Source organism: Silurus aristotelis, assembly GCF_946808225.1.
Source record: "Silurus aristotelis genome assembly, chromosome: 29".
Lineage (NCBI taxonomy): Eukaryota > Metazoa > Chordata > Actinopteri > Siluriformes > Siluridae > Silurus > Silurus aristotelis.
This window is the reverse complement of record NC_139602.1, coordinates 10797681-10825551: the sequence shown is the minus strand read 5'-3', so window position 1 is coordinate 10825551 and position 27871 is coordinate 10797681. Positions and strand designations below refer to the sequence as shown.

At 41.0% G+C, this 27871-nt stretch overlaps 2 protein-coding genes across 2 annotated transcripts in view; both read left to right on the top strand.

The window, feature by feature from the left end:
* The window catches only part of LOC310722709 (uncharacterized protein), a 16196-nt gene extending 10088 nt beyond the window's left edge, over nt 1-6108 (top strand). The window contains exons 4-10 of the mRNA XM_083535353.1: nt 1-61; nt 178-358; nt 1726-1982; nt 2074-2214; nt 4426-4445; nt 4554-4719; nt 5616-6108. The exon at nt 1-61 is cut by the window's left edge and continues 26 nt beyond it. Coding sequence (XP_083391479.1) covers nt 1-61; nt 178-358; nt 1726-1982; nt 2074-2214; nt 4426-4445; nt 4554-4719; nt 5616-5839 — 1050 coding nt within the window. The 3' untranslated portion in view covers nt 5840-6108. The remainder of the gene's footprint in view (nt 62-177; nt 359-1725; nt 1983-2073; nt 2215-4425; nt 4446-4553; nt 4720-5615) is intronic.
* Nucleotides 6109-10348: 4240 nt separating this feature from the next.
* On the top strand, nt 10349-19703 carry tnfrsf1b (tumor necrosis factor receptor superfamily, member 1B). Its single transcript, XM_083535360.1, has 9 exons — nt 10349-11402; nt 13026-13119; nt 13204-13329; nt 14139-14300; nt 14674-14764; nt 15739-15995; nt 16310-16375; nt 17183-17211; nt 18041-19703. The coding sequence occupies exons 1-9, from the start codon at nt 11337-11339 to the stop codon at nt 18413-18415; spliced, it is 1266 nt and encodes a 421-aa protein (XP_083391486.1). The 5' UTR covers nt 10349-11336; the 3' UTR covers nt 18416-19703.
* The last annotated feature ends 8168 nt before the right edge of the window (nt 19704-27871 follow it).

Sequence of the window (27871 nt, the reverse complement as noted above, 5' to 3'; positions counted from 1 at the left end):
CATTACATGTTTACGAGGAACAAGATACTCACGTGTTCTCAATGCACGCCATCTTGCACTGGTAAGATCGTGGAACGTGGCAACATTGTTTTGAGATTTGGTGTGTGTTTGTGGACTCATTTTGTGTGTGTGTGTGTGTGTGTGTGTGTGTGTGTGTGTGTGTGTGTGTGTGTGCAGTGAACAAAAACCTAATCGAAGTAGCCGCCTGTACAAAAACAAGTAACCGTTACTGCCTTTGTGAGAAGGGTTACTTCTGCCCCAGTCCAGTGAGTAAGACCTGCAGGAAGGACTGCCTTCCCTGCACCAATGGCTTCACCAGCAGGCCCAATCTGAACAGCTCCTGCCAGAAGTTCAAAGAGTAAGTCCCTTCATCCGATCCGGGTCAGAACTTCTGTTTGATATGATGTGAGGAGAATCAGGAGAATATTTTATATTGTAGTGCATGTAAACACGGATTAAAAACCGTCACCACATCTGCCCACAAGCTCTGAAATTCCCGGAGATTCCCTGCGTGCATTTTTTTCACCTCTCGTTATGGGAACACCTGGTGAATAACACAACCTCTGCATGCTGAGCCTTGTGCTGAAACAATTCTCTCCCTTTCTCGTTTGCACTCTTTCTCATTCTCTCGATTTCTCTCATGTTCCGGCTTTTTTCACTATTAGGTTTTGGGGTTTTCTAGTTGGTTTTCCTTGTTTTCTTCCCGCTATCTCTCTCTCCCTCTCTTTCTTTCGCCCTCTCTCTCTTTTCCGGACTCGTGTGCTTGTACATTTACATAGTTACTCCGAGCTGGATTCGGTTTTAGTGCCGAGAGCGATGGCGTGCAGCTGTCCAGATGTTGAAAAGAAGATAATACGCCTTGTTTACACGCGAGCAGGCGATATGAAGTGGTGGTGGGTTTGGCAAGATGAAGAGTTCAAGAAACCTGTAGGAACGCAGGAAGAACGTACAATGGGACCAAATATGGGGTGATAGGACCATGTAAATAAATAAATAATAAATAAATCAAATATATTCCAGAAACAGGGATGAGTGCTGGAACAAGTGGCGAGGAATTGTTGAATGTAAGCGTATTCTAGCTTTAATGAAGCGTGTATAAGGAGTGTTTTTCCAAAACGCGTCGAGTCATTCGCATATATGACGCATCTGATAACCCCGGTTTCGGTTCAGATCTGTCGGGAGACGAGTTTCTCACTCAGGCCCAACTGTTATTCTCACGATGATTCGTTATACCTCAGACATTTTCATCAGCTTTTCTTCACCTCGTGATATTTCAGACGCGATATGATGAAGGGAAAAATGGCGAGTTGCTTTTCTTCCACCTTAAAGTTTCCCGAAGCATAAAAATGAAACCTTTAAACATTACAGGTGGAGGAAACTTCAACCGATATTTCATTGTAGCGTCAAAAATGCCTCTCTCGTTCTTCGACACCATTCTGAGATAAAAATCGTGGCACGTGGAGTTTTTGTACTGTACAAAACATCTGTAAATATATAGACGCCTGAAACATAGCTGAGCTGATATTACATGGGACGTTACACTTAGACGGGGTACAAGATAATATCTTGCAACCCAAAGCAAAGCAATCAAAACACTTTACTGATGTTGGTACGTGGGTTTAGCTAAACGATGGCTTTTGTAGGTGAAAACCCCAACACCTACTATGTGTGAAAAAAAGCTTTTGCTTACGTCTCACTTACTCTGTGTATACGTCTCTCTGGCAGATGTGCTATGGGGGAGCAGGTGATTGCAAACGGCTCTTCCACTGCAGACCGTGTGTGCGGAATCCCTTTCAAAGCAAACCTCATGACTGCACCGCAGGACAAAACGGACACCACTACAACTCAGAGGCTCGGGTCGTCTAACCCCGAATTCCATACCAGCCGTTTAGTCAGTGGTCAGGCCAGCGATCAAAACACGGTGACATCTTCACCCTTGAGAACCGAAGCTTCTCCAGGTTTTTTTCAAGCACCGACTACAAGTATGTAACGTGATATTGTTCCTATTATTCAACAGCTACAGTTTTGCATTTTTTTGGTATTGCAAAGTGCATTTCTTTGTTTCTCCAACAGGGGGCCCTGCTTTACCATTTGAGGCCAATTCAAAGACCACTTGGATCTTTTTTCTTCTGCTGCTCATAGCCCTGTGTCTGATCTTATGCCTGTCCTTGAAGTGCAAGAGCAGCGCTATCAAGTGCAGGCTGGAGCAGGCAGGTGTGTACCCACAATGCATTACACACGCAAACAACAAACACGTTCGGAAATTTATTAGCACAAGGTCCAGATTGATCATGTGATGTACGAGGTCATGTGACTCGAATGTAAGCGGTGTTCTGCCCATACGCATCATCATCATTATCATCTTCATTATCATCATCATTGGTAATTTAGCGAAACAACGATGGAGACATGGTTCTTCATCAAACTGTCACCACAACGTTTGAGTAACACAAGCGACCAGGAATCTCCTGTATGCTGTAGTATCACTACGAGGCCCAAACACTGTTCCAGCACGATGACCAGGCACAATCCTGTGCACAAACCCAGCTCCATGCAGGTTGGTTTTAAAGTCCCTGATCTTCTCAAACCTACTGAACATCTTTGGAATGAACTAGAACTGGAGCCTCTTTGACATCGGTCCTTGATCTCACTCAAGACCTTTTGGAATTTAGAATGAATACAAATCTCCTCACGATGCTCCTGAAACTCCTGGTGGGAGTTTCAAATGTGATCCTTTGGCTCCTTTGTTTCATCCTGGATGCACGTGCTCCAGGAGATGCTGTTGATTCTGTAGATTTGTACCTGCTGCTGTAATCAGAAAGACTGACCTGTGCTCATCCCAGGAATCTGCTCATACTGTACTGAACATCTACAAGTAAACATGACTTCTCTTTCAAGGTTTCTTCTTCACATCATCTCAGGAAGTTTTTCCAGTTGTGACCTTTTTCTTTTAGACAATAAAGCTTCATTCTTTCATTCATACCACTGAGCAGTTATTGGTTAAGGGCCTTGCTCAGGGGCCCAGGAGTGGCTCCTTGGTGAGGCTGGGATTTGGACTCACGACCTTCAGATCCAAAGTCCAATGCTCCACTCAGTAACCTACCACTTCCTCTAAGCTGCTGTATGAGAATCCTATAGTCAACAATCGCTGTACAAATAGCATTAAATCAAGTGTGTTTGCGATTTAAAACGTTTGACTCCAGGCACGTTTGACATACGGCGACGCTGCAACCAGTCATTTCCAGCTGTTTGAAGTTTCATGCACACTTCAACGAAGATCAGCAGAAGATCATGACTGGAAGACGACGCGAGATCAAGATTGAGCCCAACCCCCGAAAATGTCGAAACCTCTCAGCAACTTGCGCATGATGATCGTCGGAGAACAATCCACATCATCTCAGTTCCGCACCCCACCCTACTCACCAGATTCGGTTTCAACGGACTTCACCCTCTTCCTGAAGATGAAGATGAAGCTCCAAGGTCGCTCGTTGACACGCTTTGAAAAGAAGACTTCGAGGACACGTTCCAGAAGAACACTAGGAGCTGTATTGTTGTGCACAGGGACTATTTTGAAGGTGGTGGTGTGGAACCTAAACATAGATAAAGTACCTTCTTGTAAACAGAGCGAGTCATGAAACTTTTCGACTCCACCTCGTGTGTACATTCATGGCATTTTGTAGGGTGGTATAAAGTCTCTATAAGTAAATACACCCCTGTAGTCACGTGCCGAAAAGCCATCCTCCGAAAAAACTTGAAGGAAATACAGTTAAAAAAGCAAAGAAATTAGGAGAAGTGCTTCTTCTGTAAGAGCAGGTTCTGTGTTTACTTATCATGTGTTTGATGTGAATGTGTTCATTGGTGGATTTCCCACACCGACTCGTGCAAATGAGTTAGTCGGTGTGTTTTTTCCCGCTCACTGGGTTTGCGTGTTACACTTTCCGTTAATGCCCACGTCGCTCTGACCACCACCGGTGGAGGTCTTTTTTTATAGCAGCCCAAAATGCAAAATCAATTTTTGATGCACAAACAGTGCAGCAAGCAGAAGAAAGCTGTCGTGAACATTCACACCTTTCTTTTCAGCCTAAATTAAACCCGAACGTGAGATGATCAGCCTTCGTACTGGAATCTCCCTCGATCTGCCTTTTTACTGTAAACCACATCGCCTCAGAACTCACGTGCTCTCTTTCCCATTAAAGCTCACAATGATAGAGTTTCATAATTACATCCTGGCGAATGCTTTATACAACCTGAGAAACCACCGGACCGTGTTAAGTAGTGCATTTGAACACGTTCGGCGTGCTCTCAGGCGTACTGCAGTGCACTTTCACTTTATGACAATGCAATATACAAATCAATCAGCGTGCATTTATGAGAATCGGACACTCTGAGGAGAAGCTCATCGTTCTTCTCTCGTTGTCTCTTTAGGTCTGGTGTTCAGGAGATACGTGAGTGACCTTTCTCCTTCTTTTTTGCACAAAATCACAATTTTTTTTAACCTCACACACACATACTTGTGCTCATTTCTGCTTTTTTTTTCTCCTTGCCCTTTACAGCAGCCCGGTTTCCCCGGAGTCGGCTCTGACCAAGACGCTCCGGTACCCGTGAGTGACGTCACAGACGTCAGAGATCAAAGTCAGGGTCAGGGGTCATTCCCAGGGAAAAATCAGAAGGTCACCATGGAGCACGTGGGGAAATCGGACGGCATCAACAACACTGTCGGTGAGGGAAGATAATAGATCACATTTTCTGAAGGTCAAGCTGCTTAAAACTCCTTGCATTTAACTACGACGGACTAAAGGGTTGCCTTTACCTTCAGAAACGTGACCGATTTGTTTCTGGATGTATGCGAGAGGAAGCAGTTTTGGTTTGTCTTAGCGGCGATGTGCGTCAACCTCTGACTTAACAGATTTGACATAGCTCACGTGCTCCTCCTTCTGTTCTCTTTCTGTCATCAGCTTTTCTTTACGAACCATCAGTTCACTGATCAGACAAAACTCTGAAATGAATGCATGTGATTGGCTGAAACTGAGCAGCTGCTACAGGAGCCGTGCTGAGACGTGTTGAGAAAACTAACACATAGATAGAGGGATGGGTGGATAAATATATAGAAAGAGTTCAGCGTAAGGTGTTTTATCTGTCCACACCCTCTTCTTCTGTTCCCTTTGCTCTCATGAAGTGTATTTATTAGGATGCACTTCGGCTGTTGGATCTCCCTCATTAGAATCCAAACTCGAGTTTACGAACAAAAAAAAAGTTCTGGTTTTGTGGTTTTAAGAAATGAAACTCCAAGAGTCACGTTGGGGAAGTGAAAATGTGTAGTTCCATAGCCAGCATTTCTGCACTGACTCATGTACAGGAATCACAGCCCTCACTGGGAGCCAAAACATATTCACATCTTAAAGTCTATATTTCAAAGTATGATTTTCGCTACTATATAGTGTTTATATGATGTGCCTTCCTCACACACACACACACACACACACACGCGCGCACACACTCACTCGTACACACTTTACATGCTTCAGTGTGGCTTTAAAAGGAAAACTTTACGGCTTTTGGTTTGTGTGGCCTAGATATTTTTTATCAATCACACTTCACGTTTCTTCTCTCCACAGGTTCTATTTTCATCTACTCCCCCGGGATGGTGATCCTCGGCTCGAACTCGAACGAGAAGAAAGAGGAGGTGTTTTCGGGCGGCGAGGAGGAGGAGGAGGAGGACGTACGTCTCATGAGCGTGCCTCAGCAGGAATCCAGCTCTGAAGAAGTCCTTATCAGGTTTGCCACGCAGGAGGAGCTCGACAAGGAGCTGAGCATCCCGGTCCCGGCTACGAGCAAATGAAAACCCTGCAGGACGCCTGAAAAGGAGCATACGCATCAGCACCAGGGGCCTCACCGGGTCACGTGTTCAGACCCGGGTCCTGTTCCAGCACAGAGATGAATCAGGCTGAGTTTGTTTGTTTGGCACTGGGACTTCTTTCAGGGTTTTTTTTTTTTTACTCAGTGTGGGAGGCAGTGTGAAGTGAGTGATGGTGTAAGAAAAACTCCCAGGTTGCTATAGTGATAAAATGTACTGTAAATAGGAATATATATATATATATATTAGATTATATATATATATATATATATATATATATATATATATATATATATATATATGTTATAGAGATAGTAAGAGATATTTGATGGTCGTTTGTGCTTGAGTGCAGCTTTACCTGTGAGTTGGATGGACAGAAAAAGCAGACAAATAGACAAAAAGGAAGACAGACAGACAGACAGACAGACAGACAGACAGGCCACGCTGTACTGAAGAAGTGTGGGTGCACGCAGAGTTAAAAATACCTCAATGTGGGATAAAAAGACTGCTGAATGTCAGAGACTTTCGCTCAAACCCTCGTGTCTCTGCCACTTATTACTGTTTACTGCTGTGCAGTCGACTGATAATCTTCTTTTTCTTCTTCTTTTGTTTTTCTTTTCAAACTTTCCTACTTTTCATTATAACTATTAATATTCCAAAAGCATCTTCCACGTTGCCCAGGCTCATGAGCACTGCATTAGCTTTGTGACAGCATCTGGAATTCACCCTCGAATTCCAGAATAAAACGCATCGTGGGATATCCAATGACTGAAACAAAATACGACCTGAAGTGGGGTTTTTTTTATTTGCAAAATTTTTACATTTATTATACTTTTTTTTTTTTTTTTTTTTTAAAGGTCACGTCGAAGCCTTTAGTTACGCTTAAAACACCTCTGGAACGTCCGTTCCGTCACCAAACCAGACCCTGGAACACGTACCCTTTTCTGTCCTGTTCTGTTACAGCTTCACTGTTACAATGCGCTGACACTGGAGACTCCTTCCTTCCTTCTAAATCATCTATTTATCACACTTTATATTTAAATGGGAGGTGGTTAATGTGTTAGACTTCTCATCAGAAGGTTGTGAGTTAAAATCCCAGCACCACCACCATGCTGCCCATGCTGAGGCTCTTGAGCAAGGAACACGCCTGAACCCCCCTCAACTGTTCAGGTGTATAAATGAGATTATTGTTATTGTTGCTATGGAGACGAGCATCTAAGAAATGGCATACATGTAAATTTACAGATGTTGTTGTTGTTGATGCATCTGAAGGGGAAACCTGTTACAGTTCCTGGAAAGTCAGAAGTCCACATAAATATTTCAGCTTGTAAAGGGTTTTTTCCTGAGTCACCACACACACACACACACACACACACACACACACACACACACACACACACACACACACACACACACACACACATACTTACAGGCTGGTGTTTGTTTGGAAGACACTTTCGTTTTGTGAGTTGAGGAGTGTTATCTCACGTCAGTTATGTACATGAGCGAATACACGAGCACTTTGTACACACACACACACACACACACACACACACACACACACACACACACACACACGTCCGGTGAGGAAACGATCATTCGGACGACGATCATTGCTGCAGAGCCTGTGTGCTAAACTAACTAGCTAATTTTAGCTAGTGTTAAGAATTAATTATAGTTTGTTTATAGTAAACAAAATTCTTTTTTAAAGGCCTTAGTAACAGAGGTGCACAAACTGGGGGCTGCAGAACAAAGCTTTGGTTTTCATTTCTACATTAACACCCTGTATATGTTATGTTTTATATACAAATATATATAGTTGTTTTTGTTTTGTTTTTTTTAGCTGTGTAAAATATACAGAAAATATGAGGGCCGTTCCAGTCAAACCGGGACTTGACCAATTTCAAGGAGTGGAAACTGCATTTTTTTTAGACATACTCCCCTGCTACATGTCTACGTTTATCCCAGCGTTTAACAAACACCTGGAAAGATTCAGCATAGAAGGATTCGTGAATGCACCTTCGATCATGCTAGGACATGCTGCTTCTTCACCAGTTCAGAAAATTTGTTACATGATTTTATTCAGCGTTTCCACGGAAACATTCGTCTCTTGTGCAATTCCACGAGCGGTTGGTTATGCGTCGATTGTCCAGGATCAGACGTTCCACTCGTCTAATGTTCACTGCTGTGGGCTGTGGGCGACCACTGATGGCTCTCTCCGAAACATCTAAAACCATTCTAATGGTTTTCTGCGGCTGAGCGTCTCATCACCGTCCTGTTCTCGAAGTCTTCTTTAGATATCCGTGGGTTTTACTCCCTTTATCACAACAAACTTCAGCACCATGCGCTGTCCCATGCACACACTAACACTTGTCTTCCATCTTGATCAACGGTCTCTAACGTCTTGGTTTGACTTTGAACACCCCAAAGTTTGTTTGTTTTTTATTGTATAAGTTTCATCTGCATGCTTTGTGACACTCTTTATTTATGGAGAGGCAGCGGTGCACAGACAAGAGGAAGTTTCCAGCTGTTTTGAAACAGCGGCAAAAACATTTTATGCAACACAGAGTAAATCAAGTGATTTGTTTGGGTTACGAAAGGAAAATATCCGCTTTGCCTTATAGCTATCGTTTAATAAATCGCTGAGAAGACGACGATGTAAACTGAGACCGTGCTCCTACTATAACAAATACGCTAGCTAGCTGACTAGCAGTGAGACGGATAATAAGATATCTCGTTAATGATGATGTTGTAACAGTATCTTTACCTGGTTTAATTGTGGACAATCACGTTTCATTACACCAAAATGTCCCTGATGGTTTTAATGTATATGTGATGTGATGTGGTGTATGTTCTTTATTTGAATCATCGCCTTGAGGTTTGTGATTCCCGTCCGGAGATCTCAACCTGCTGCTTGTTATCATTACAGTGTATTTTTTTTTCCACGTACTGTGTCTTTTCACTCAAATAAAGCCAGTGTAAAACTCCATACAGACCACTGCTTCACTTTTTGTAAAGATTATATATTTATAACATATATTTATATATTTTTACTTCTATCTCATTTTATAGTGCAAAATTCATACCTAGAATTTTCTACCTGAAACAAGCTGTGTGAATTGGACAGATCTCTACAGATGCCCGAGTTCCCGTGCGAATTCCAGTGAAAAACATGCAGAGCGACTTCGAAAATCCCTCCCATGTAGTGCAAACTACACTGCATGGACAAAAGTTTGTGGACACCATACCATAAGATCATCCACTAGATTTAATGGAGATTTGTGCTCATTCAGCTACAAGGAAGTTAAAGTCAGGAACTGATGTAGGTGGGGTGAGGAGGCCTGGGATACAGTCAGTGTTTATCCCAAAGGTATTAGAGTTTAATAATAGAAGATCTTCCATCAAATCCAACCCAATTAAAACATCTTCATTTAAGAGAGAATACCCATTATTTGTCACATGTACATTAGAGCACAGTGAAATTCTTTCTTCGCATATCCCAGCTTTTGCTCAGAAGCTGGGGTCAGAGCACAGGGTCAGCCATGATACGGTGCCCTTGGATCACAGAGAGTTAAGGGCCTTGCTCAAGGGCCCAAGAATGGCAGCTTGGCAATACCCAGCACCTTAACCACCCAGCTCCCACTCCAATGAAGTTCCCATGAAGCTCCCATGAAGCTGGCATGAAGCTGGCTTTGTGTACAAATATCATGCCGGAACAGGTTTGAGTCTCTTAGTTCAAGTGAAGAGAAATTTCAATGCTAATGGATCCGAAGACGTCCTGTACAGTTGTGTGTCTCCAAGTCTGTGAGTACAGTTTGGGGAAGAACCACATGAAGCTTATTAGCGGAATTGAAGTAGGTGCTGATGACGTGTGGTCGATTTGCATATCCATGCATATTCATAACCCTGGAGTTTTATCTGAATTAATGCGTTTGTTAGTTCCCAGAGCAGCAAAAAATTATTAAACAACATACATTTTAAACCATTTTTATGTAATATCATGAGGAAACGGGGGGTGGTGGCTCCAGCGGTTAAGGTGCCGGGTTGCCGATCGGAAGGTCTGGGGTTCAAGCCCCGGTATCGCCAAGCTGCCACTCTTGGGCCCTTGAGCAAGGCCCTTAACCCTCTATACTCCGGGGGTCCCTTATGAGGGAAATATCAAGGTCCGTGACGTCGGAGTGGCGTGGGGCCGCCTTCCCGTGGGCTCACCACCTGCAGGAGGGACCGTATGGGACGGTGCTGTGAGGATTGGGCAGCAGTCGAAGGCGGGGGCCTGCTTAGGTAAAAGTAAAAATTTTTACTTTATGACTGCACTGAAGAGCATCTCTCATATGTGTGTACTGCTCTGAGTGTTTTCATGCTGGGAAACGTTTCCTTTACTCCATGGGAATGTGTCAGATGTTACTATTTACTCCATTACAGTTCAGAAGAACACGCCATAATGAGTGTTAACGTGAAGCTGTGGAGAGAGTACACAAGAAACCCCACGGTGTGTGTGTGTGTGTGTGTGTGTGTGTGTGTGTGTGTGTGTGTGTGTGTGTGCAAGAGAAAGGAACGGTAAACAATTATTAGTTTACTATTATTTACACACAGAGTTCTCACACACCACTCATTTCACTGTTCACACTTTATGCCATGTGCAGTCAGATGGTCATAAGTTCAGATCCCAGACCCCTGCTGGGCTCCTGAGCACGGCCCTTCACCATCACTGTTCAGTGTATGAATGAGACCATTGTGTGTGCCCAATACTGTAAATGATCAAAATGGAAAACCTTCCGTAATTTTGTTCATGTGGAAATGTAAAAGGAGTTACATGTAATTCACACTTTCGCTTTGTTGCCTTGGAAACAATGAGTTCGATCGAAAAACTGATGTTGAACTGCTCGAACAAAATAAACAAACAAATGAATAAACTCGAAAAAATATATATCATTTTAATTATTGATTCATATTTGTTTATTCAATTGTTTGTTTATTTGTTAGTGTTTCATGGTTTCATAATTTAATTAACTAATTGTTTGTTTGCTAATTGTTCAATTATTAGTTTGTTTGCTTGTTTGTTGACGTTTTTAGCTGTTGCATTATGCACCTGTTTGTTTTGTATTGTTGTTTACTCATTAAATGATTCATTTGTTAGTTTGTCAGTGTTGTTATTTAATCATTTGTTTGTTTGTTTGATTATTTAATTCTCTATTTGTATGTTAAATACATTGAATTCCTCGTGTTGTGGTGTTATGTAATAAGACACGTGACAGTGAGACTCGTGTTTCCTGATTCTTTTGATCGAAACTAAGAAAAAAAAAAAAGAAAAAAGAAAAAAAAAGCGCGTTCGTGTAAAGGGGGACGGCGATACAGGGCACTGCGATGCGATGTCGCCTACGTCGCCGTGAGCGCGCTTTCGTGGGTCTCGGTGTTGGTGTGAGCGCGCGTTTATATTTTAGTGTTAACCAAAAAAAAAAAAATTTAAGAAAAGAAGGTAAAAATGAGTGTCGGATACCGTTGGGGCTTCTTCATTCTCCTGCTCGGCACGACGCTTGCAAAAGTGAAGGTAAGATCGTTTTTCTCTTCATCTTTTCTTCACAGTGGAGCAGAATGAAGTATCGCGGTGAAGTGAATGATTCATATCGATAGTCCGTGACGGGATTCTGAGACTCCTGACTCCTGAATCTCCTGCCGGAAAAATCCAATCAGAACTCAGATCAGAGGAAGAGCTGAGTACAGAACAGGTGTCTACATGAGCAGGAATACTTAAAGCTTTATTCCTATATAAGGGATATTGTGACACACACACACACACACACACACACACACACACACAAACACACACACACTGCTGTGTATATAGGAAACAACTGCCCTATTGCATCTGTATGAAATTCTATATATTTATTATCTCAGTCTTTAGAGTCTGCCTCTATTTCTATTTTCTTTTCGTTAGAAGTCACTTGAACTTCACCCTGAACATAAGGTGTGTGACTCACATTGTGTAAGAAGCCCCATGAGTCCAGTTCAGCAGAAAACCACAGTGGAGGTGACGTCAGAATGAAGAAAAGTTATAAAGAGTGTTAATTAAACATCGCACGATGCGTATGTGTGTGTGTGTGTGTGTGTGTGTGTGTGTGTGTTCGTGCATATATATATATATGACCCTGAAAGTCATTATGATTCAACAAAGCTCCATAGAAAAGGCAAAGTTCTGGCCTGAGAACATAATTTCCAGGCAGGACTCAAATCCACACCTGCTCGTTCCGACTAACATCCTGTGGCCTACCGATGTGAATAAATCCACAAAATAAAACACAATCAAAGCTCTTGATTCAGACCCCAGAAAAGCAGAAATACATATTTGTGGAAGGAGAACAGCATCAGCTGAACACATTTTTGTTCGTTTACAGTCAATAATGTTCTCTAACTAGACTTGTTGCACCATTAATTATGTTCACACGTACATCTAGATGTTGTGAAACATCTCTTTAATACATTGTTTCCTGTTATCACTTCTGTTACACCAGCCACTGTATAGACAGTTATAAATACAGCTATATTGTCTTTTGATAAGACCAAACTTCTCGTCGTGTGGAAAAAAAAGTGTGAACAACTCCTTTACCTCTGAGCGATACACAGTGCTGACATCGGCGTTCTTTCGTATGTGTCAAATCAGCATCTACATATCAACCATTATGGGTTTCTCTTTGGTAAACAGCAGTGTGTTATAACCTGGATGTTTTGCAGATGTTCAATTCATAGACAGCTATTATGTGACTTTCCTATGTGACTGTTTTTAATGAATTTATTTCCAAAATATATAAATAGCTGTCCTATTATGGTAAGAATGTGTAATCGGAACACATTTGCCCTCGTTATACTTTCCTTTTAAAATAAAAAACATATAGAAATTGCTGAAATTGATGCCTCATTTATTACTCGACAGGTCAGCTGAAAGTCTTGCCATTTCCCAGTTGTGCAACGTTGCCCGCTCGATGACGATAGACTGTACTCTCCACAATGTAGGGAAGATTCGATGTCTCAGAAATGATTAGGAATTTGCTGCCCTTTTGCTGGGGCCTGTTCAGGGTGTCTCAGTTCCTGGTTGTGGGTCTGAATGTCACTGAGTCATCAATGGTTCATCCTGGATTTTATTTATTTATTTGTTTGTTTGTTTTACCCGCAGTCCTATTCGCTGCCGTATGAAGCGTCTGACAAGTGCAAGAACAGCCTGACTGAATACCTGTATGAGGCGCACTGCTGCAGCAAATGCCATCCAGGTGAGAGGTCATGGTGTAGATGTGTTTAAATGATAAAAAACATTCCTGAGATTTTCATGTGACGCTTTTCATGTATGGATACAGGAACCCGGATGGCGACTGCGTGCACCAGCAATACAGATACGGTGTGTGAGCCGTGTCCTGATGGAATGTACTCTGATAACATGAATTATTACCCAAACTGCTTCTTGTGTGCCAAATGCCCAGAAGGTAGGAGATGACATTAGTCTGCTCATACAGAGCATCATTTTATGTATATATACACACACAGACACACACACACACACATATATATATATACACACACACACACACACACACAATGATCACCCATAACATTATGACCACCTGGCTGATATTGTGTTGGTCCCCTTTTGTTGATAAATCAGTCCTGACCCATCGAGCATCAACAGCTTGAACTTCTTCAGCAGTTTAAGCTTCAGGAGCTCGTCTGTTGGATCGGTCCAGCACGTGCATCAATGAGCCTCGGCCTCACCACTGTTCCTTCCTTGGAGCACCTTTAATAGATACTGACCACTGCAGACCAGAAACATCCCACAAGAGCTGCAGTTTTGGAGACGTTCTGACCCAGACGTCTAGACGTCTCAATTTTTCAAAATCGCCCAAATCCTTACGCTCGCCCATTTTTCCTGCTTCTAACATCAACTTTGAGGACAAAATGTTCACCTGCTGCCTAATAAATAAATCCACACACTAACAGGTGCCATGATGAAGAGATCAGCGTTCTTCATTTCACCACTCAGAATGCTATAATGTCATAATGTCATAATGTTATGGTTGGTCGGTGTGTATAAGTAAAAAAAAGTTGCAAATACGATGCAAATACAGTATGTAAAAAAAAAAAAAACTATACATCATGATACAAATGCCACCTTGTATCCCTTGCACACATTTTAAGTTAAATCACATCGTTAACTTTCACACCAATGCACCATTGTGAATGTAAAAAATAAATAAATAAAGCGGAAAATGAAATGCTTTTTTAATACATTTGGCAGAGAAGGGCATGAAATACGCCAAGCAGTGCTCGAAGGAAAGTAACGCAGTTTGTGTGTGTAAGCCTGGTTGGTACTGCGTTTCTCCGGAGGAACCCGATAATTCTTGTTCTACTTGTGAAAAGCATCGGATGTGTGGCCCTGGAAAAGGAGCAAAATCACCAGGTAGGAGGGACTTGTTTATATTTATTAATATTATCTTTATTATTATTATTATTGTTAATATTATTAATATAAGATGGAGCTTTGGAGAGATCGATTTTGATTGGTTAGAAGGTGCTGGGCTGGTTCGTTTATTATGAGAGTAGCTTGGATTGTGTGTGTGTGTGTGTGTGTGTGTGTGTGTGTGTGTGTGTGTGTGTGTGTGTGTGTGTGTGTGTGTGTGTGTGTGTGTGTTAAAGACAGTAATTTAAAATCTTATTGAGGAGCCATAAAATCAATAAAATCTCCAGTGTCAGAGTTCCTGCTGAATATTTTCCTGCTTCTCCACATGATTTGTACGCTGACTGCGATTGTTTGTGCAATTGTGTGTTTGCAGGAACGTCTACAGAAAACGTCAGGTGCAATCCTTGTTCTTCTGGAACGTTCTCTAATGAAACCAGTTTTCGGAAGTGCCAGCCACACACTCGGTAATAATCATAATAATCACCGTTGTTTCTCATGCGATGAAATTAATAAATCAGCCTTTGGTTCCTAAGTGAATAATCAAACTATAAAATAATTACACACTGTTTAATCAGGACCAGTTTTTACACTGCGTCTTCATCTAACGCCTAATGATCAGCCTATTGATAGCTACCATGCTAACCAACCTAGACTATTATTTACTCTAGAAAAAACTGATGTTAGCAAACTGGTTTTTACTGATATAATAAATCTATAGAGTTAAATGAATGTTTGCTAGCTTGTTAGCTGGGTTCCAACTCGTTGTGGCTGTTACAGTCCATGTTGCGTTCTTGCTAGCTATATTTTGGATTTAAGTACAAAAAGAGATCACGTAAGCCAAGCTAGCTTTATTCTACTGTCTAAATCAATAGTCATGATTACTAACTAGCCGGCATATCATCATTAGTCTAAACTAAAACCAGCCACCAAGTGAGTCTGGCTAATTAATTATCATGGCTAATGATTTAGACCGTATAGCAGGCTAACGTGAGCTAGCTCGCTGCCGGATTATTTATTCAGTATTAATAACTATTCATTTTAATTCATTCATTCATCACTTTAAAATTTTTCATGTGTGTTTTCATCAGGCACTATGATAATTATTAGACTTTACATAACCCGAGCTAGCATGCTAGCAAGCTCGGTTAACAAGCAGCATGCTAGCACACTTAGTATTTGCTATAAGATTAGCCTTATGATGTGATGCTGGCTAGTTAATGATCATGGCTATTGCTTTAACCAGTAGAATAAGCTAACGAGAGCTAGCTTGCGGCTAGATATACCTAGAGTTAACATTTTATCAGTTGTGAATCAGTAAAGCAGGAGCAATTACTTATTCAGCACGTTTTTTTTTTTTTTCAAGCTCTACTTTTTTTTTTCTCAGTATATCTAAAAAGACATTTCCTCCCCACACCCACTTTAAACGCTGTGTTTTCAGGTGCGAGCTACAGGGCAGGCGTACGCTTATTTCAGGAACTGCTAAAACTGATGCCGTGTGTGGCCCGGTCGAGATCGTGATCCCAAAAACAGTCAAAAACAATCCTCCTATTACCACAATGTCCACGCCGTCTTCTCCATCCAAGCAGCCCTTCACTAAGCCTTCCATCGTGGTTCCTCCGTACACATCAACCAGCAGTTTCCCTGTGCTCTCATCACGTCAACCCCAGGACGAAAAATTCACAGCCTTATGGATCGGTAAAAACATGTACTTGTGTATTAAGGTCAGGAAAGCTCAAAGCTGGTTCCTGTAGATAAACGATGTTTAATTTGGCACCAAATTAAACTTCACTGGTATTATTTAATTAGATAAGCAGACCTCAGTGTACAATGATTTTTACATTTTTTTTTTTCTTCTTCTTTCCTCTGCCTATGTCCCATTTCCTTTTTCACCTCCTTCCCTTCTTTTTTTATTTGTTTTGTTCTTTGTTGTCCACCCTCCCTTTTTTTTTTTTTTTCCCCGTGTTTTCCTGCTTTCTCTTTATGTTTATCTCCCAATCTTGCACTGTCAGGTCTGCCTGTTGCTGGGTTGCTGGTGGTTTTGCTGACACTGACTCTCTGTATTCGTCACAGGAAAGGTAACGTGTGCGAGATTTCGTACGTACGGCTTGTCGGAATCGAAGATCAACACTTTCAGATCTTTTTTTTTATCTTAGATACTGATTTCTACAAGCCAAAATCCTGTCATTCACTCACACTTTTCTCACATTTACATACCGGACTGTGATTGGGTGTTTGATTTTATGATGCAATCACCCTTGGATTCATCACTAACCAGTCTGTTTCTTATAAACATGCACTGTATGGACAAAAGTTTATGGACACCTAAGCATAAGATTGGTATGTGCTTCTTTTTGAACACCCTCTCCCACATTTAGTCCTCATTTGCTCTTATAATCACCTCCACTCTTCTGGGAAGATGTTCCACTAGATTTTGTGGAGATTTGTGCTCACTGACCTACAAGGGTGTAAGTAAAGTCAGGTACTGATGTAGGTGAGAAGGTGAGAAGGTTCCTGCGGTGCAGTTAATTATGTTCAATAGGGTTGGAGATCTATAGCAAGAGATCTTCCTCCAAATCCAACCCATGTAAAGCAAATCTTCATGAAGCTGGCACACGTGTCATGCTGGAACCGGTTTGGGTCTTCTAGTTCAAGTGAAGGGGAAATTTCATGCCACCGCATCCTGTAAGACGTCCTGTACAATTGTGTGCCTCCGGGTTTGTGCTTACAGTTTGGGGAAGAAGCACATGCAGTATGTGGTGGAAAAGTCAGTGTTCCAGTACTTTTGGCCATATAGTGTGTGTGTGTGTGTGTGTGTGTGTGTGGTGTATATATAAGTTATTTATAGATTAATCGCTAACAAGATTTAATCTTTCTCTTTGCAGGTAAACCTGTAGTCCATGCTGGTGCTGAAGTAAGTATTTAAATTAAATATATATATATATATATATATATATATATATATATATATATATATATATATATATATATATATATATATATATATAATATTAGGGGTCTAACGGTACAGAAAATGTAAGATTCGGTACGTACCCCGGCTTTTAAGTCACGGTCCAGTACAATTTCAGTACAGTTGGAGGGAAGAAATGCAAAATATAAAAGTAAAATATAATAAATCAAATTAATGCAGTACGGTTTTTTTATTATATTGATCCAATTAAGTAATCGATTTAATTGCCACAAATTACCGAAAACCCTGAACCAAACAGTCTGGCACAAAAACATGTACCATTACACCCCTAACATTTCATTAAAGTTAAAAGTGCAGTAGTCTTTGGGAATTATAGTCCAGGGCCAGAATCCAGAGTTTTCTCAGACTCCCTGAAGATGATCTCCAGCTTTAAATGCGTCCGTTTGGTTTTCAGGATTTCATTCCAACCAAGGAATCTGGGAAAAAAATCTGGGGGAAAAAATGGAACTGGCGTTTTTGTCTGCGTCCACACTTTCGTTTTTATTGGTTTCCCAAAATTTGCGTGTCCACCGGTTCTGTGCGTGAGCAAATCAAAAAGCTACGCTATCGTTGACTGAAAGCGGCGCCTCAATGTGGACGGAAGGCCAGAAACATGGCCCAAGCCACACCAGATTCCACCTGTTTAGATCATTATTTTCAACCAAACCATTAGGTGTTTGGTTGGAATAAACCCTGCTGTAGAGACTCGGATAAAAAGCTTAAAGTTTGGTGTAGCGTCGTTTTCAAGTCAGTGATGTGTGCTTGTTTTTAGGAAGGACACTGTTGTAACTCACACATCTCAAACCCGGCGGAAAACCACGGACTGTTAGCGGATAGCAGCAGTGATCCGTCCACGGCGTCGTCCTCCGACAGTCACAGCCAGGGCACGGGAGTGAGTCAGGACTGCCTCCACGCCGAGCACTCCACCGTCTCCAGCCCTGTCGTTAACCTCAGCTTCACGGCCACCATTAACTGCCAGGTGAACCCGACCACGGGCTCATGCTCCATTCCCATCAGCCCCTGCGTGCATTCGCTGGAGCCTGAGTTTCCTCTTTCTCAAGAAGAAGAGCTGAGTGTGTCCTGTGAGCAAGAGGACAGCAAAGACGCCATACAGTCAGTGCAAGAGAGTGGGATGACTAAGTACTGAGACGAGGGGGAAATCCGCTGGCTTGTCTTTCATGTCAGCAGTGAATGTTTAATCTCAGGCTGAGCGAGAGTGTGTGTGTGTGTGTGCAACTGTGTATATATGTGCGTGTGTGTGTGTGTGTGTGGATCATTATCTGACATTACCACTCATGTGTAGACTTCATTTAACACGCTAGCCCTGTTTCATAGTCCACTACACAACAGAAACAGGTACAAACGCACCCACGCGGTTACCATCAACACACACATTTATGAATATGCAAATGAAAACCCTACACACATACACCAACACGTTTCCCCTCATTGAGTGCGAGGACACCGAGCTGACAAGGGGCTAAAGGGAAACCACCCCCTAGAACCAAATGTGTCCGAGGGCAGCATGGAGGAAGAAGAAGACGGAGGTCATGCATTTGCCTGAAAGGGCTCATTTGCATACTGAACCCGATTGGTTCGCGTGTTTTATGATGCGCAAACACGAGCATAAGGAGAGCGTCTCAGGGCCGTGGCTTGTCTGCATGATTGTTCTCTTAAAGCAAGACAGTCAGTGGTGTTAGTTAATTAGTGTCATAAAGCTTTAACCCAGTATTCAATTGATCATCCTTCAGTGTTTTTTTCTGGGTTCTCAAAAGATGTTTTCTCCAGGTTCTTTTAAAAGATGGATGAGTTAATGCATGTAATTCCATTGGGGGGAAAAAACACAATGGTCAGTATTTATCATGTGCAATCGAACGCATATCTCAGGGATGTATTCAAAACAATCACATGACGAGCAAAGCCAAAAATCATAAGACTCCCCTTTCCTTCCTTCCTTCCTTCCTTTTTTTTGTAAAGAACATTAATTCGCTGTTAGGGTCATAGTTTCCTCCTGAATGTTCAGACTTGATCTTAAATGTCAAATAACAAGTAGTCGAGTTGCACTTTACCCACACGCTTGCTCTGAGGAAGTGATGTGGTCCTGTAAATAAATAAGGAAGAAAAAAAAAAAAAGAAACGAGGCCAGGGGTGAGTTACTGACGCCTCCTGGTGGTTATTAAAAAAAGACTTGCAGGATCGCGAGAGAGGAAACTACTGTATACATCATAAACTTTATTTACCAAAAAGATTAGTAAATGTTGTTTTCTACTCATCAAACATTTTACCCCTCACACTCCCATTTGTAGTAATTACTAATTGAATTAAAGGGGAACCCTAAAAGGCGTTAATTGTTTTTTTTTTTTTTTTTACATTTTTATTTTTTTTATTTTGTACATAGTAAAAAAAACTTTTATACAGAATACATTTGAAATCTATCAGTGTGTCCTTTCTGTTATTTCCAGTTTCTCGTTTGAATAAAAAATTATAATAATTCATGTCTCGGAAAATAGGTTTTATTCATTTTCATTACAAAAGCAGACGATGTTTGTCTGGGAATAATGATGGCTGTAATTGATGTATTTCGCTTGTTTTTATAGTTATGGTATTTTTCGTTTGAGTCATTGTCATGAATTTACGGCTTATTGATGATGGCGTTTCACACAAGCCTGGTTGGTTAATTATTCATTCAGTCTTTTGCTGCTTTGCCTCTTGAATGTTGAAGATGGATGACGGTGGGAATTCCTTCTTTATAAACATCCCATTTCACATTTAGTCTCGATTTGCTCTCATAATGAGCTCCACTTTTCTGGGAAGATGTTCCACAACAAATTTTGTGGCCATTCATTCAGCGATAAGGGTGTGAGTAAAGTCAGGTAGTGATGTAGGTGAGAAGATGAGGAGGCCGTCAGTGTTCACATTCATCCCAATGGTGTTTAATATGGGTTGGAGTTCTATAGCAGGAGATCTTCCACTAAATCTACCCCATGTACAGCAGATCTTCATTGTCATGCTGGTGAACGGAAAATGTAATTCTACTTCATCCAGAGACGTCCTATACAATTGTGCATCTTCAGTTTTTGTGAAGAACCACGTGTGGAATATTTTGGTGTCCCCATATGACCATATAGTGTAGTGTATATATATATATATCTTTTATACAAAATGCATTGATGAAGTTCAGTCACAAAGTGCGTACTGGTGAGAATTTGCACAACTTTCTTTGAACTGCGGCGCTGCAACGAAGCGGAAGTTTCTGAGTAATCACAAAAAAACCTTACAACAGTTTGTAGGAAATGATTAGTTTGCACACGTAGACAGGAAACGGAGTGGCGTCAAGTCAGCACTTCGTTCAGTTAAGGATCTGAGGTGAAAAACCGCGAGTGAGTGAAATCAGAAGTTGTGAAACGTTTATTTTGCAACAAGAAACCACTTCCAATAAAAAAAAAAAAACACACACACTTTTTTTTATCATAGTGCAGATCTTCTTTTAATCACCATCTGAATTCTTGATTATGGAGCTCTCATGTGTCTCTCAGTTGAGTTTATCCAAGAACCATAGCGATGAAGAAATTGAAATATGTGCTACATGTTTATAAAGCAAACGGCATACATTTATTTATATATATATATATATATATATATACATTACAGACCAAAAGTTTGGACACACCTTCTCATTCAAAGAGTTTTCTTTATTTTCATGACTATGAAAATTGTAGATTCACACTGAAGGCATCAAAACTATGAATGAACACATGTGGAATTATATATGGAATTATATACATAACAAAAAAGTGTGAAACAACTGAAAAATGTCATATTGTAGGTTCTTCAAAGTAGCCACCTTTTGCTTAGATTACTGCTTTGCACACTCTTGGCATTCTCTTGATGAGCTTCAAGAGGTAGTCACCTGAAATGGTCTTCCAACAGTCTTGAAGGAGTTCCCCGAGAGATGCTTGGCACTTGTTGGCCCTTTTGCCTTCACTCTGCGGTCCAGCTCACCCCTAAACCATCTCGATTTCGGTTCAGGTCCGGTGACTGTGGAGGCCAGGTCATCTGCCGCAGAACCCCATCACTCTCCTTCTTGGTCAAATAGCCCTTGATGCCTTCAGTGTGACTCTACAATTTACATAGTCATGAAAATAAAGAAAACTCTTTGAATGAGAAGGTGTGTCCAAACTTTTGGTCTGTACTGTATGTGTATAATATTATTATTATTATTATTATTATTATTATTATTATTATTATTATTATTATTATTATTATATACATGTAGGAGGTCACAATTTCATACTTCAACCCCATGCATTTCCAGTCACTGCACCTAAATCCTATTGAACTGCATGATGATTACAGGCAATGAGACACCGGTGTCCTAACGGTTCAGTGGATGGTCTTAGTACCTGTGGCACTGTTTTTGCCAGATGTTTTTCAGATCCAAGAGAGACTCACAAAAGTGCACTGAAGTCTCTGAATAAATACCTTGACAGACTAATAAGAAAATCAGTCTAAAAACTCTTTTTTTTTGGATGGAATACAAGTAGAAAAGCGAAGTATTCTCCATGTACAGCTGTAAGGCATAACATTATGAGTGGTGACATGAAACACTGATTATCTCTTCACATGGTGGAACTTTCACCTAGTGAAGATTATGGACTTTAAAGAAGTAGATGCCGAACTCGCAAACATCCTGAACCATCTAAAAACGTACCAGTGCCAATTGGATCCCACTACATACAGTGAGGAAAATAAGTATTTGAACACCCTGCTATTTTGCAAGTTCTCCCACTTAGAAATCATGGAGGGGTCTGAAATTGTCATCGTAGGTGCATGTCCACTGTGAGAGACATAATCTAAAAATAAAAATCCAGAAATCACAATGTATGATTTTTTAACTATTTATTTGTATGATGCAGCTGCAAATAAGTATTTGAACACCTGAGAAAGTCAATGTTAATATTTGGTACAGGAACCTTTGTTTGCAATTACAGAGGTCAAACGTTTCCTGTAGTTTTTCACCAGGTTTGCACACACTGCAGGAGGAATTTTGGTCCACTCCTCCACACAGATCTTCTCTAGATCAGTCAGGTTTCTGGCCTGTCACTGAGAAACACGGAGTTTGAGCTCCCTCCAAAGATTCTCTATTGGGTTTAGGTCTGGAGACTGGCTAGGCCATGCCAGAACCTTGATATGCTTCTTACAGAGCCACTCCTTGGTTATCCTGGCTGTGTGCTTCGGGTCATTGTCATGTTGGAAGACCCAGCCTCGATCCATCTTCAATGCTCTAACTGAGGGAAGGAGGTTGTTCCCCAAAATCTCGCAATACATGGCCCCGGTCATCCTCTCCTTAATACAGTGCAGTCGCCCTGTCCCTTGTGTAGAAATACACCCCCAAAGCATGATGCTACCACCCCCATGCTTCACAGTAGGGATGGTGTTCTTGGGATGGTACTCATCATTCTTCTTCCTCCAAACACGTTTAGTGGAATTATGACCCAAAAGTTCTATTTTGGTCTCATCTGACCACATGACTTTCTCCCATGACTCCTCTGGATCATCCAAATGGTCATTGGCAAACTTAAGACGTGCCTGGACATGTGCTGGTTTAAGCAGGGGAACCCTCCGTGCCATGCATGATTTCAAACCATGACGTCTTAGTGTATTACCAACAGTAACCTTGGAAACGATGGTCCCAGCTCTTTTCAGGTCATTGACCAGCTCCTCCCGTGTAGTTCTGGGCTGATTTCTTACCTTCCTTAGGATCATTGAGACCCCACGAGGTGAGATCTTGCATGGAGCCCCAGTCCGAGGGAGATTGACAGTCATGTTTAGCTTCTTCCATTTTCTAATGATTGCTCCAACAGTGGACCTTTTTTCACCAAGCTGCTTGGCAATTTCCCCGTAGCCCATTCCAGCCTTGTGGAGGTGTACAATTTTGTCTCTAGTGTCTTTGGACAGCTCTTTGGTCTTGGTTATGTTAGTAATTGGAGTCTTACTGATTGTATGGGGTGGACAGGTGTCTTTATGCAGCTAACGACCTCAAACAGGTGCATCTAATTTAGGATAATAAATGTAGTGGCGGTGGACATTTTAAAGGCAGACTAACAGGTCTTTGAGGGTCAGAATTCTAGCTGATAGACAGGTGTTCAAATACTTATTTGCAGCTGTATCATACAAATAAATAGTTTATAACTATTTTAAACTATTAAAATAGGATTTTTTTTTTAGATTATGTCTCTCACAGTGGACATGCACCTACGAAGACAATTTCAGACCCCTTCATGATTTCTAAGTGGGAGAACTTGCAAAATAGCAGGGTGTTCAAATACTTATTTTCCTCACTGTATGTGGAGTTTGACATTGGACCTCCTGGAGTGCTTAAAGGCTCTTGCATGGAGAAGCTGATGCTGGATCTGTGATGATCACAAATGTTGAGCTCAGTAGCTCCTACTTTTATACCAAAGACTGTAGAAAGAACATTTACTTATAATCTTATACTCCAGTAATCATGTTAGTTCTCACTCTCCAGTGTTCAGTATTGTTGAAAGATTTATGATCAAACTCTTGATGTCACCCAAATGAGGATGGTTTTCCCTTTTGAGTTTGGTTCCTCTCAAGGTTTCTTCCTCATAACATCTAAGGGAGTTTTTCCTTGCCACAGTCGCCACGGCTGCTCATCAGGGATAAATACACACCATTCACCTTCACTGTTGATTTCTGTAAAGACACTTTGAGACGATGTCTGTTGTGAAAAGCGCAATAGAAATAAACTTGACTTGACTTGGAAGTGGAAGCTCAGTGGTTATTGATTGAAAGGTTGTAAATTCAAGCCATGGTATTCTCAAGCTGCCACTTTCGGGCCCTTGAGCAAGGCCCTTAACCCTCTGTGTTGTTCCACCTTAAGGTTTGGTGCGATTTTTCCGATGCCTTTCAGCTCACCGTGGTTGTAAAAGGGGTTTATTTGTGTTACTGTCATCTGAAAATCTGTCTCATTCTCCTCTGAGCTCTGGGTGAATTTATAGTTTTTCAAACTATAACCCAGAAATGTGAAGCAAACCCTTCCAACGACCTGCACATCACAGACCCCAGGGAGTTACACATTAAACCGCAGATTAAACCGCACATTAAACCGCAGATTAAACCACAGATTAGTCAGAAAAGATGTAATTTTTTAGATTTGCTATAATATGAGTGATTCATTCAGACTGAAACCCACCACTGTAGTTGAGCTGGTGGGCTGCAGCCCCAATTTTCAACCATGTCATGGTATTCATAACCACATTAGTCTTAAGTCGGATGAAAGTGAAAAAGTCTGGTGTAGCGGTGTGAAAATCATTCACCAAAACCCTGTCGGATGTTATTTAATGCCGTTTCTGAGAACAATACGACACTCCAGCAACTCTTCTGATTGATCCTGTGAGCAGTCTTGTAACAGCTGGATGAAATAAATCTCGGGATGAAAATGGAGCAAGGCCACTGGAACGCATGGAGGGTTCATGCCCCAGTTTACAGCTTCAACATCGAGGATTTACACAAATAAACAGCTTTAAAAAAAAAAACCTGCTTTAAAACCTTATCTATAAAGTGCACGGTGTTTTCAGATCGATTTTTATAGCACTTTATAGTGAAACATTTGTAGAATGAAGTCGAAATCAATTCAGTAGGTTTTTTTTACAGTCTCGGGTCTGTGTAATTGGTCCATTCGATTTTTCTCCCGTAATGGAAAACCCTTTTAGAACAAACCCATTATCTCATTTGAGTTTGATTTTACTGTGAGGAGATGAAATTGAAACAAATGTGGATGTTTGGACCTTTTTTCTTGATGTGATTAGTGATAAAATATGCGAAAGTGGAATTGAATCGTTTTTTAAGTGACGTGCGAGGATCCAAAATATTCATCATATTTTCTCTCCGTAAGAGAAACTTTAAAAAAAAAAATTATTTCATTTGCTTTCCACATAAAAGGAATTAAATGGTTGAAATGGTTGAAATTTCAGGTGTGTGGCAACCAAATGCTACAAACTACACTTTGCATAAATTATGTTTAAAAGGGAATGAATTGAATGCAATGCAAATCAGACAAATTGCAAAAAGCAACTTTATATATAGGTCAAATTGTTCCTCTGTTGACTTATAATATAATATATATAATATAATATATATTAAACATGTGCCAAATCCAATATGCGGAACACGAATCAGAATTTCATACCGGATTGGTCGAGGCCCGGGTTACCAACGCTACTTGGTCTACTGTTAGCCGAAGGAGTAGAAGGAAAGGAGGAAGATGTCTGCAGAGACAGCAGGGAAAGGAGATTTTAAATGTTGGTACTATGACGGGTAAAGGGAGAGAGATGGAGCTGATATGATGGAGAGGAGAAAGGTAGATATGTTGTGTGTTCAGGAGACCAAGTGGAAAGGGAGTAAGAGCAGGAACATTGGAGGTGTTTAAACTGTTCTATCATGGTGTGGATGGAAAGAGAAATGGTGTAGGGGTGATCCTGAAGGAAGAGTACAGTAAGAGTGTAGTGGAGGTGAAGAGAGCGTTGTGTATTTATCTCTGATGAGCAGCCATGGCGACTGTGGTAAAGAAAAACTCCCTTAGATGTGACGAGGAAGAAACCTTCTTAAACCAGGAAACAGACTCAGAAGGGGAACTCATCCTCATTTGAGTGAAATGTAGTAAATGTAGGTCACTGCTTCTGATAGTGTTTAGGCCAGCAGAGAAGGCTTTGCTGGCCCTGACCACCCGCCACTATATGTATTTACAGATGATCTGCTCTGGCGCCCCCTAATGGGAGAAGCTGAAATATTATATATATATATATATATATATATATATATATATATATATATATATATATATATATATATATATATATATATATATATATATAATATTATATTTAAACTTCTTTAATACACACACGCGTATTTCAGTTTCTCCCAGTAGGGGTCGCCACAGCAGATCATCCTGTTTTCTACTTCTTCCTCTTTTAAACCAACCACCTGCATGTCTTCTCTTCACCACATCCATTAACCTCACCCTTGGCCTTTTAATGACATCCTCAATCTCCAGCATTATTCAACCTCCTCATCACAAATTTCCAAACCATATGTGTGTGTTTTCACACCAGATGAAAACATTTTTCAAACACCTGGAGTCCAATACAACATACAGACAGGCAAGTATTCATTATTGCATCACAACATATCACATTTTTCTTAGTTGCTTTGGAGCGTTTCTCGAATCATCCTTAATATTTACAAACCCGTAAGTGTATTCCTCAGAACAATGTGTACAAACAGCACAGCAATGACTTTCCTGCAAAAGCCTGTACGTTTCTCAAAATCCTTAGTTCATCTCTCAAAAGTAAGTGTCAATGAACATCTCCTTCCCATCAGAATGAAAAGTACCTTCGTCATTGTTTACAAACACGATCTTAAAAATGTTTAGTCACGTTGTCAGTATGACGCTGCACAGTTTCAGTGTTTCTTGAAATAAAATATGGTTTGGATCACAGTGATTAAAGTCGAATTCTCTCTGTACGGCATCTATGAATTTCAGCAGCACAAATCTATTATTTTGATTGCGTAATTTGATTTATATTGATTGCAAGAGGGGGGGGGAGTGGTGGCTCCAGCGGTTAAGGCGCTGGGTTGCCGATTGGAAGGTCTGGGGTTCAAGCCCCGGTATCGCCAAGCTGCCACTGTTGGGCCCTTGAGCAAGGCCCTTAACCCTCTATGCTCCGGGGGTCCCTTACGAGGGAAATATTAAGGTCCGTGACGTTGGAGTGGCGTGGGGCCGCCTTCCCGTGGGCTCACCACCTGCAGGAGGGACCGTAAGGGACGGTGCTGTGAGGATTGGGCAGCAGTCGAAGGCGGGGGCCTGCTTAGACTGCTGCCCCCGCGACCCGAATTACGGATAAGCGGGAGAAAATGAATGAATGAATGAATGATTGCAAGAGGCCGAGTTTCACACAGGATTCACACTTTTACTGTTCTGTATTAGTGTTCGTTTGTTTCTTGGTTGTTCATCAATTTTCAGAAATTGTTATTCTGTGTTTTGCTTTGTTGCCAATTGAAGGTTCACAAGATTCACCTTTGAACCTGTTCAATTCATCAATTCAAGAAACATTTACCCCAAAAAAATGTTTAATAGAGAGTTAGGCTTGACAGATGTTTTGGGGTTAAAACTATGTAGGTGAAACCAGTATAATATATTTCGATCAACTTGAACATAAACAATAGATAAAGTAGGAAACAGCAGACAATTGCACACAATCGCTTCAATAAATGCACTAAAGCATTTACAATTTAGCCAAAGCAAAAATAAATGTTTTAATGATGTGCACAAGTGATGAAATGACGTGGAGGTTGAACAAGGAGTGTTAAGAATTTCATTTCTGATATAAGAACCGCCCCAAAGCAGCTGAGAAAAACTGTAAGACATTAATATGCAAATGAACCACGGAATGGAGGTGACGCTTATTGTATTTGTGGGCGTGTCTAGTTTGCATATTCATAAGGGTGTCCGGATAAAACGTGTAAAATGAGTTTCTGCACTTTTTACGCAAATAATGTTTTTATATATATATATATA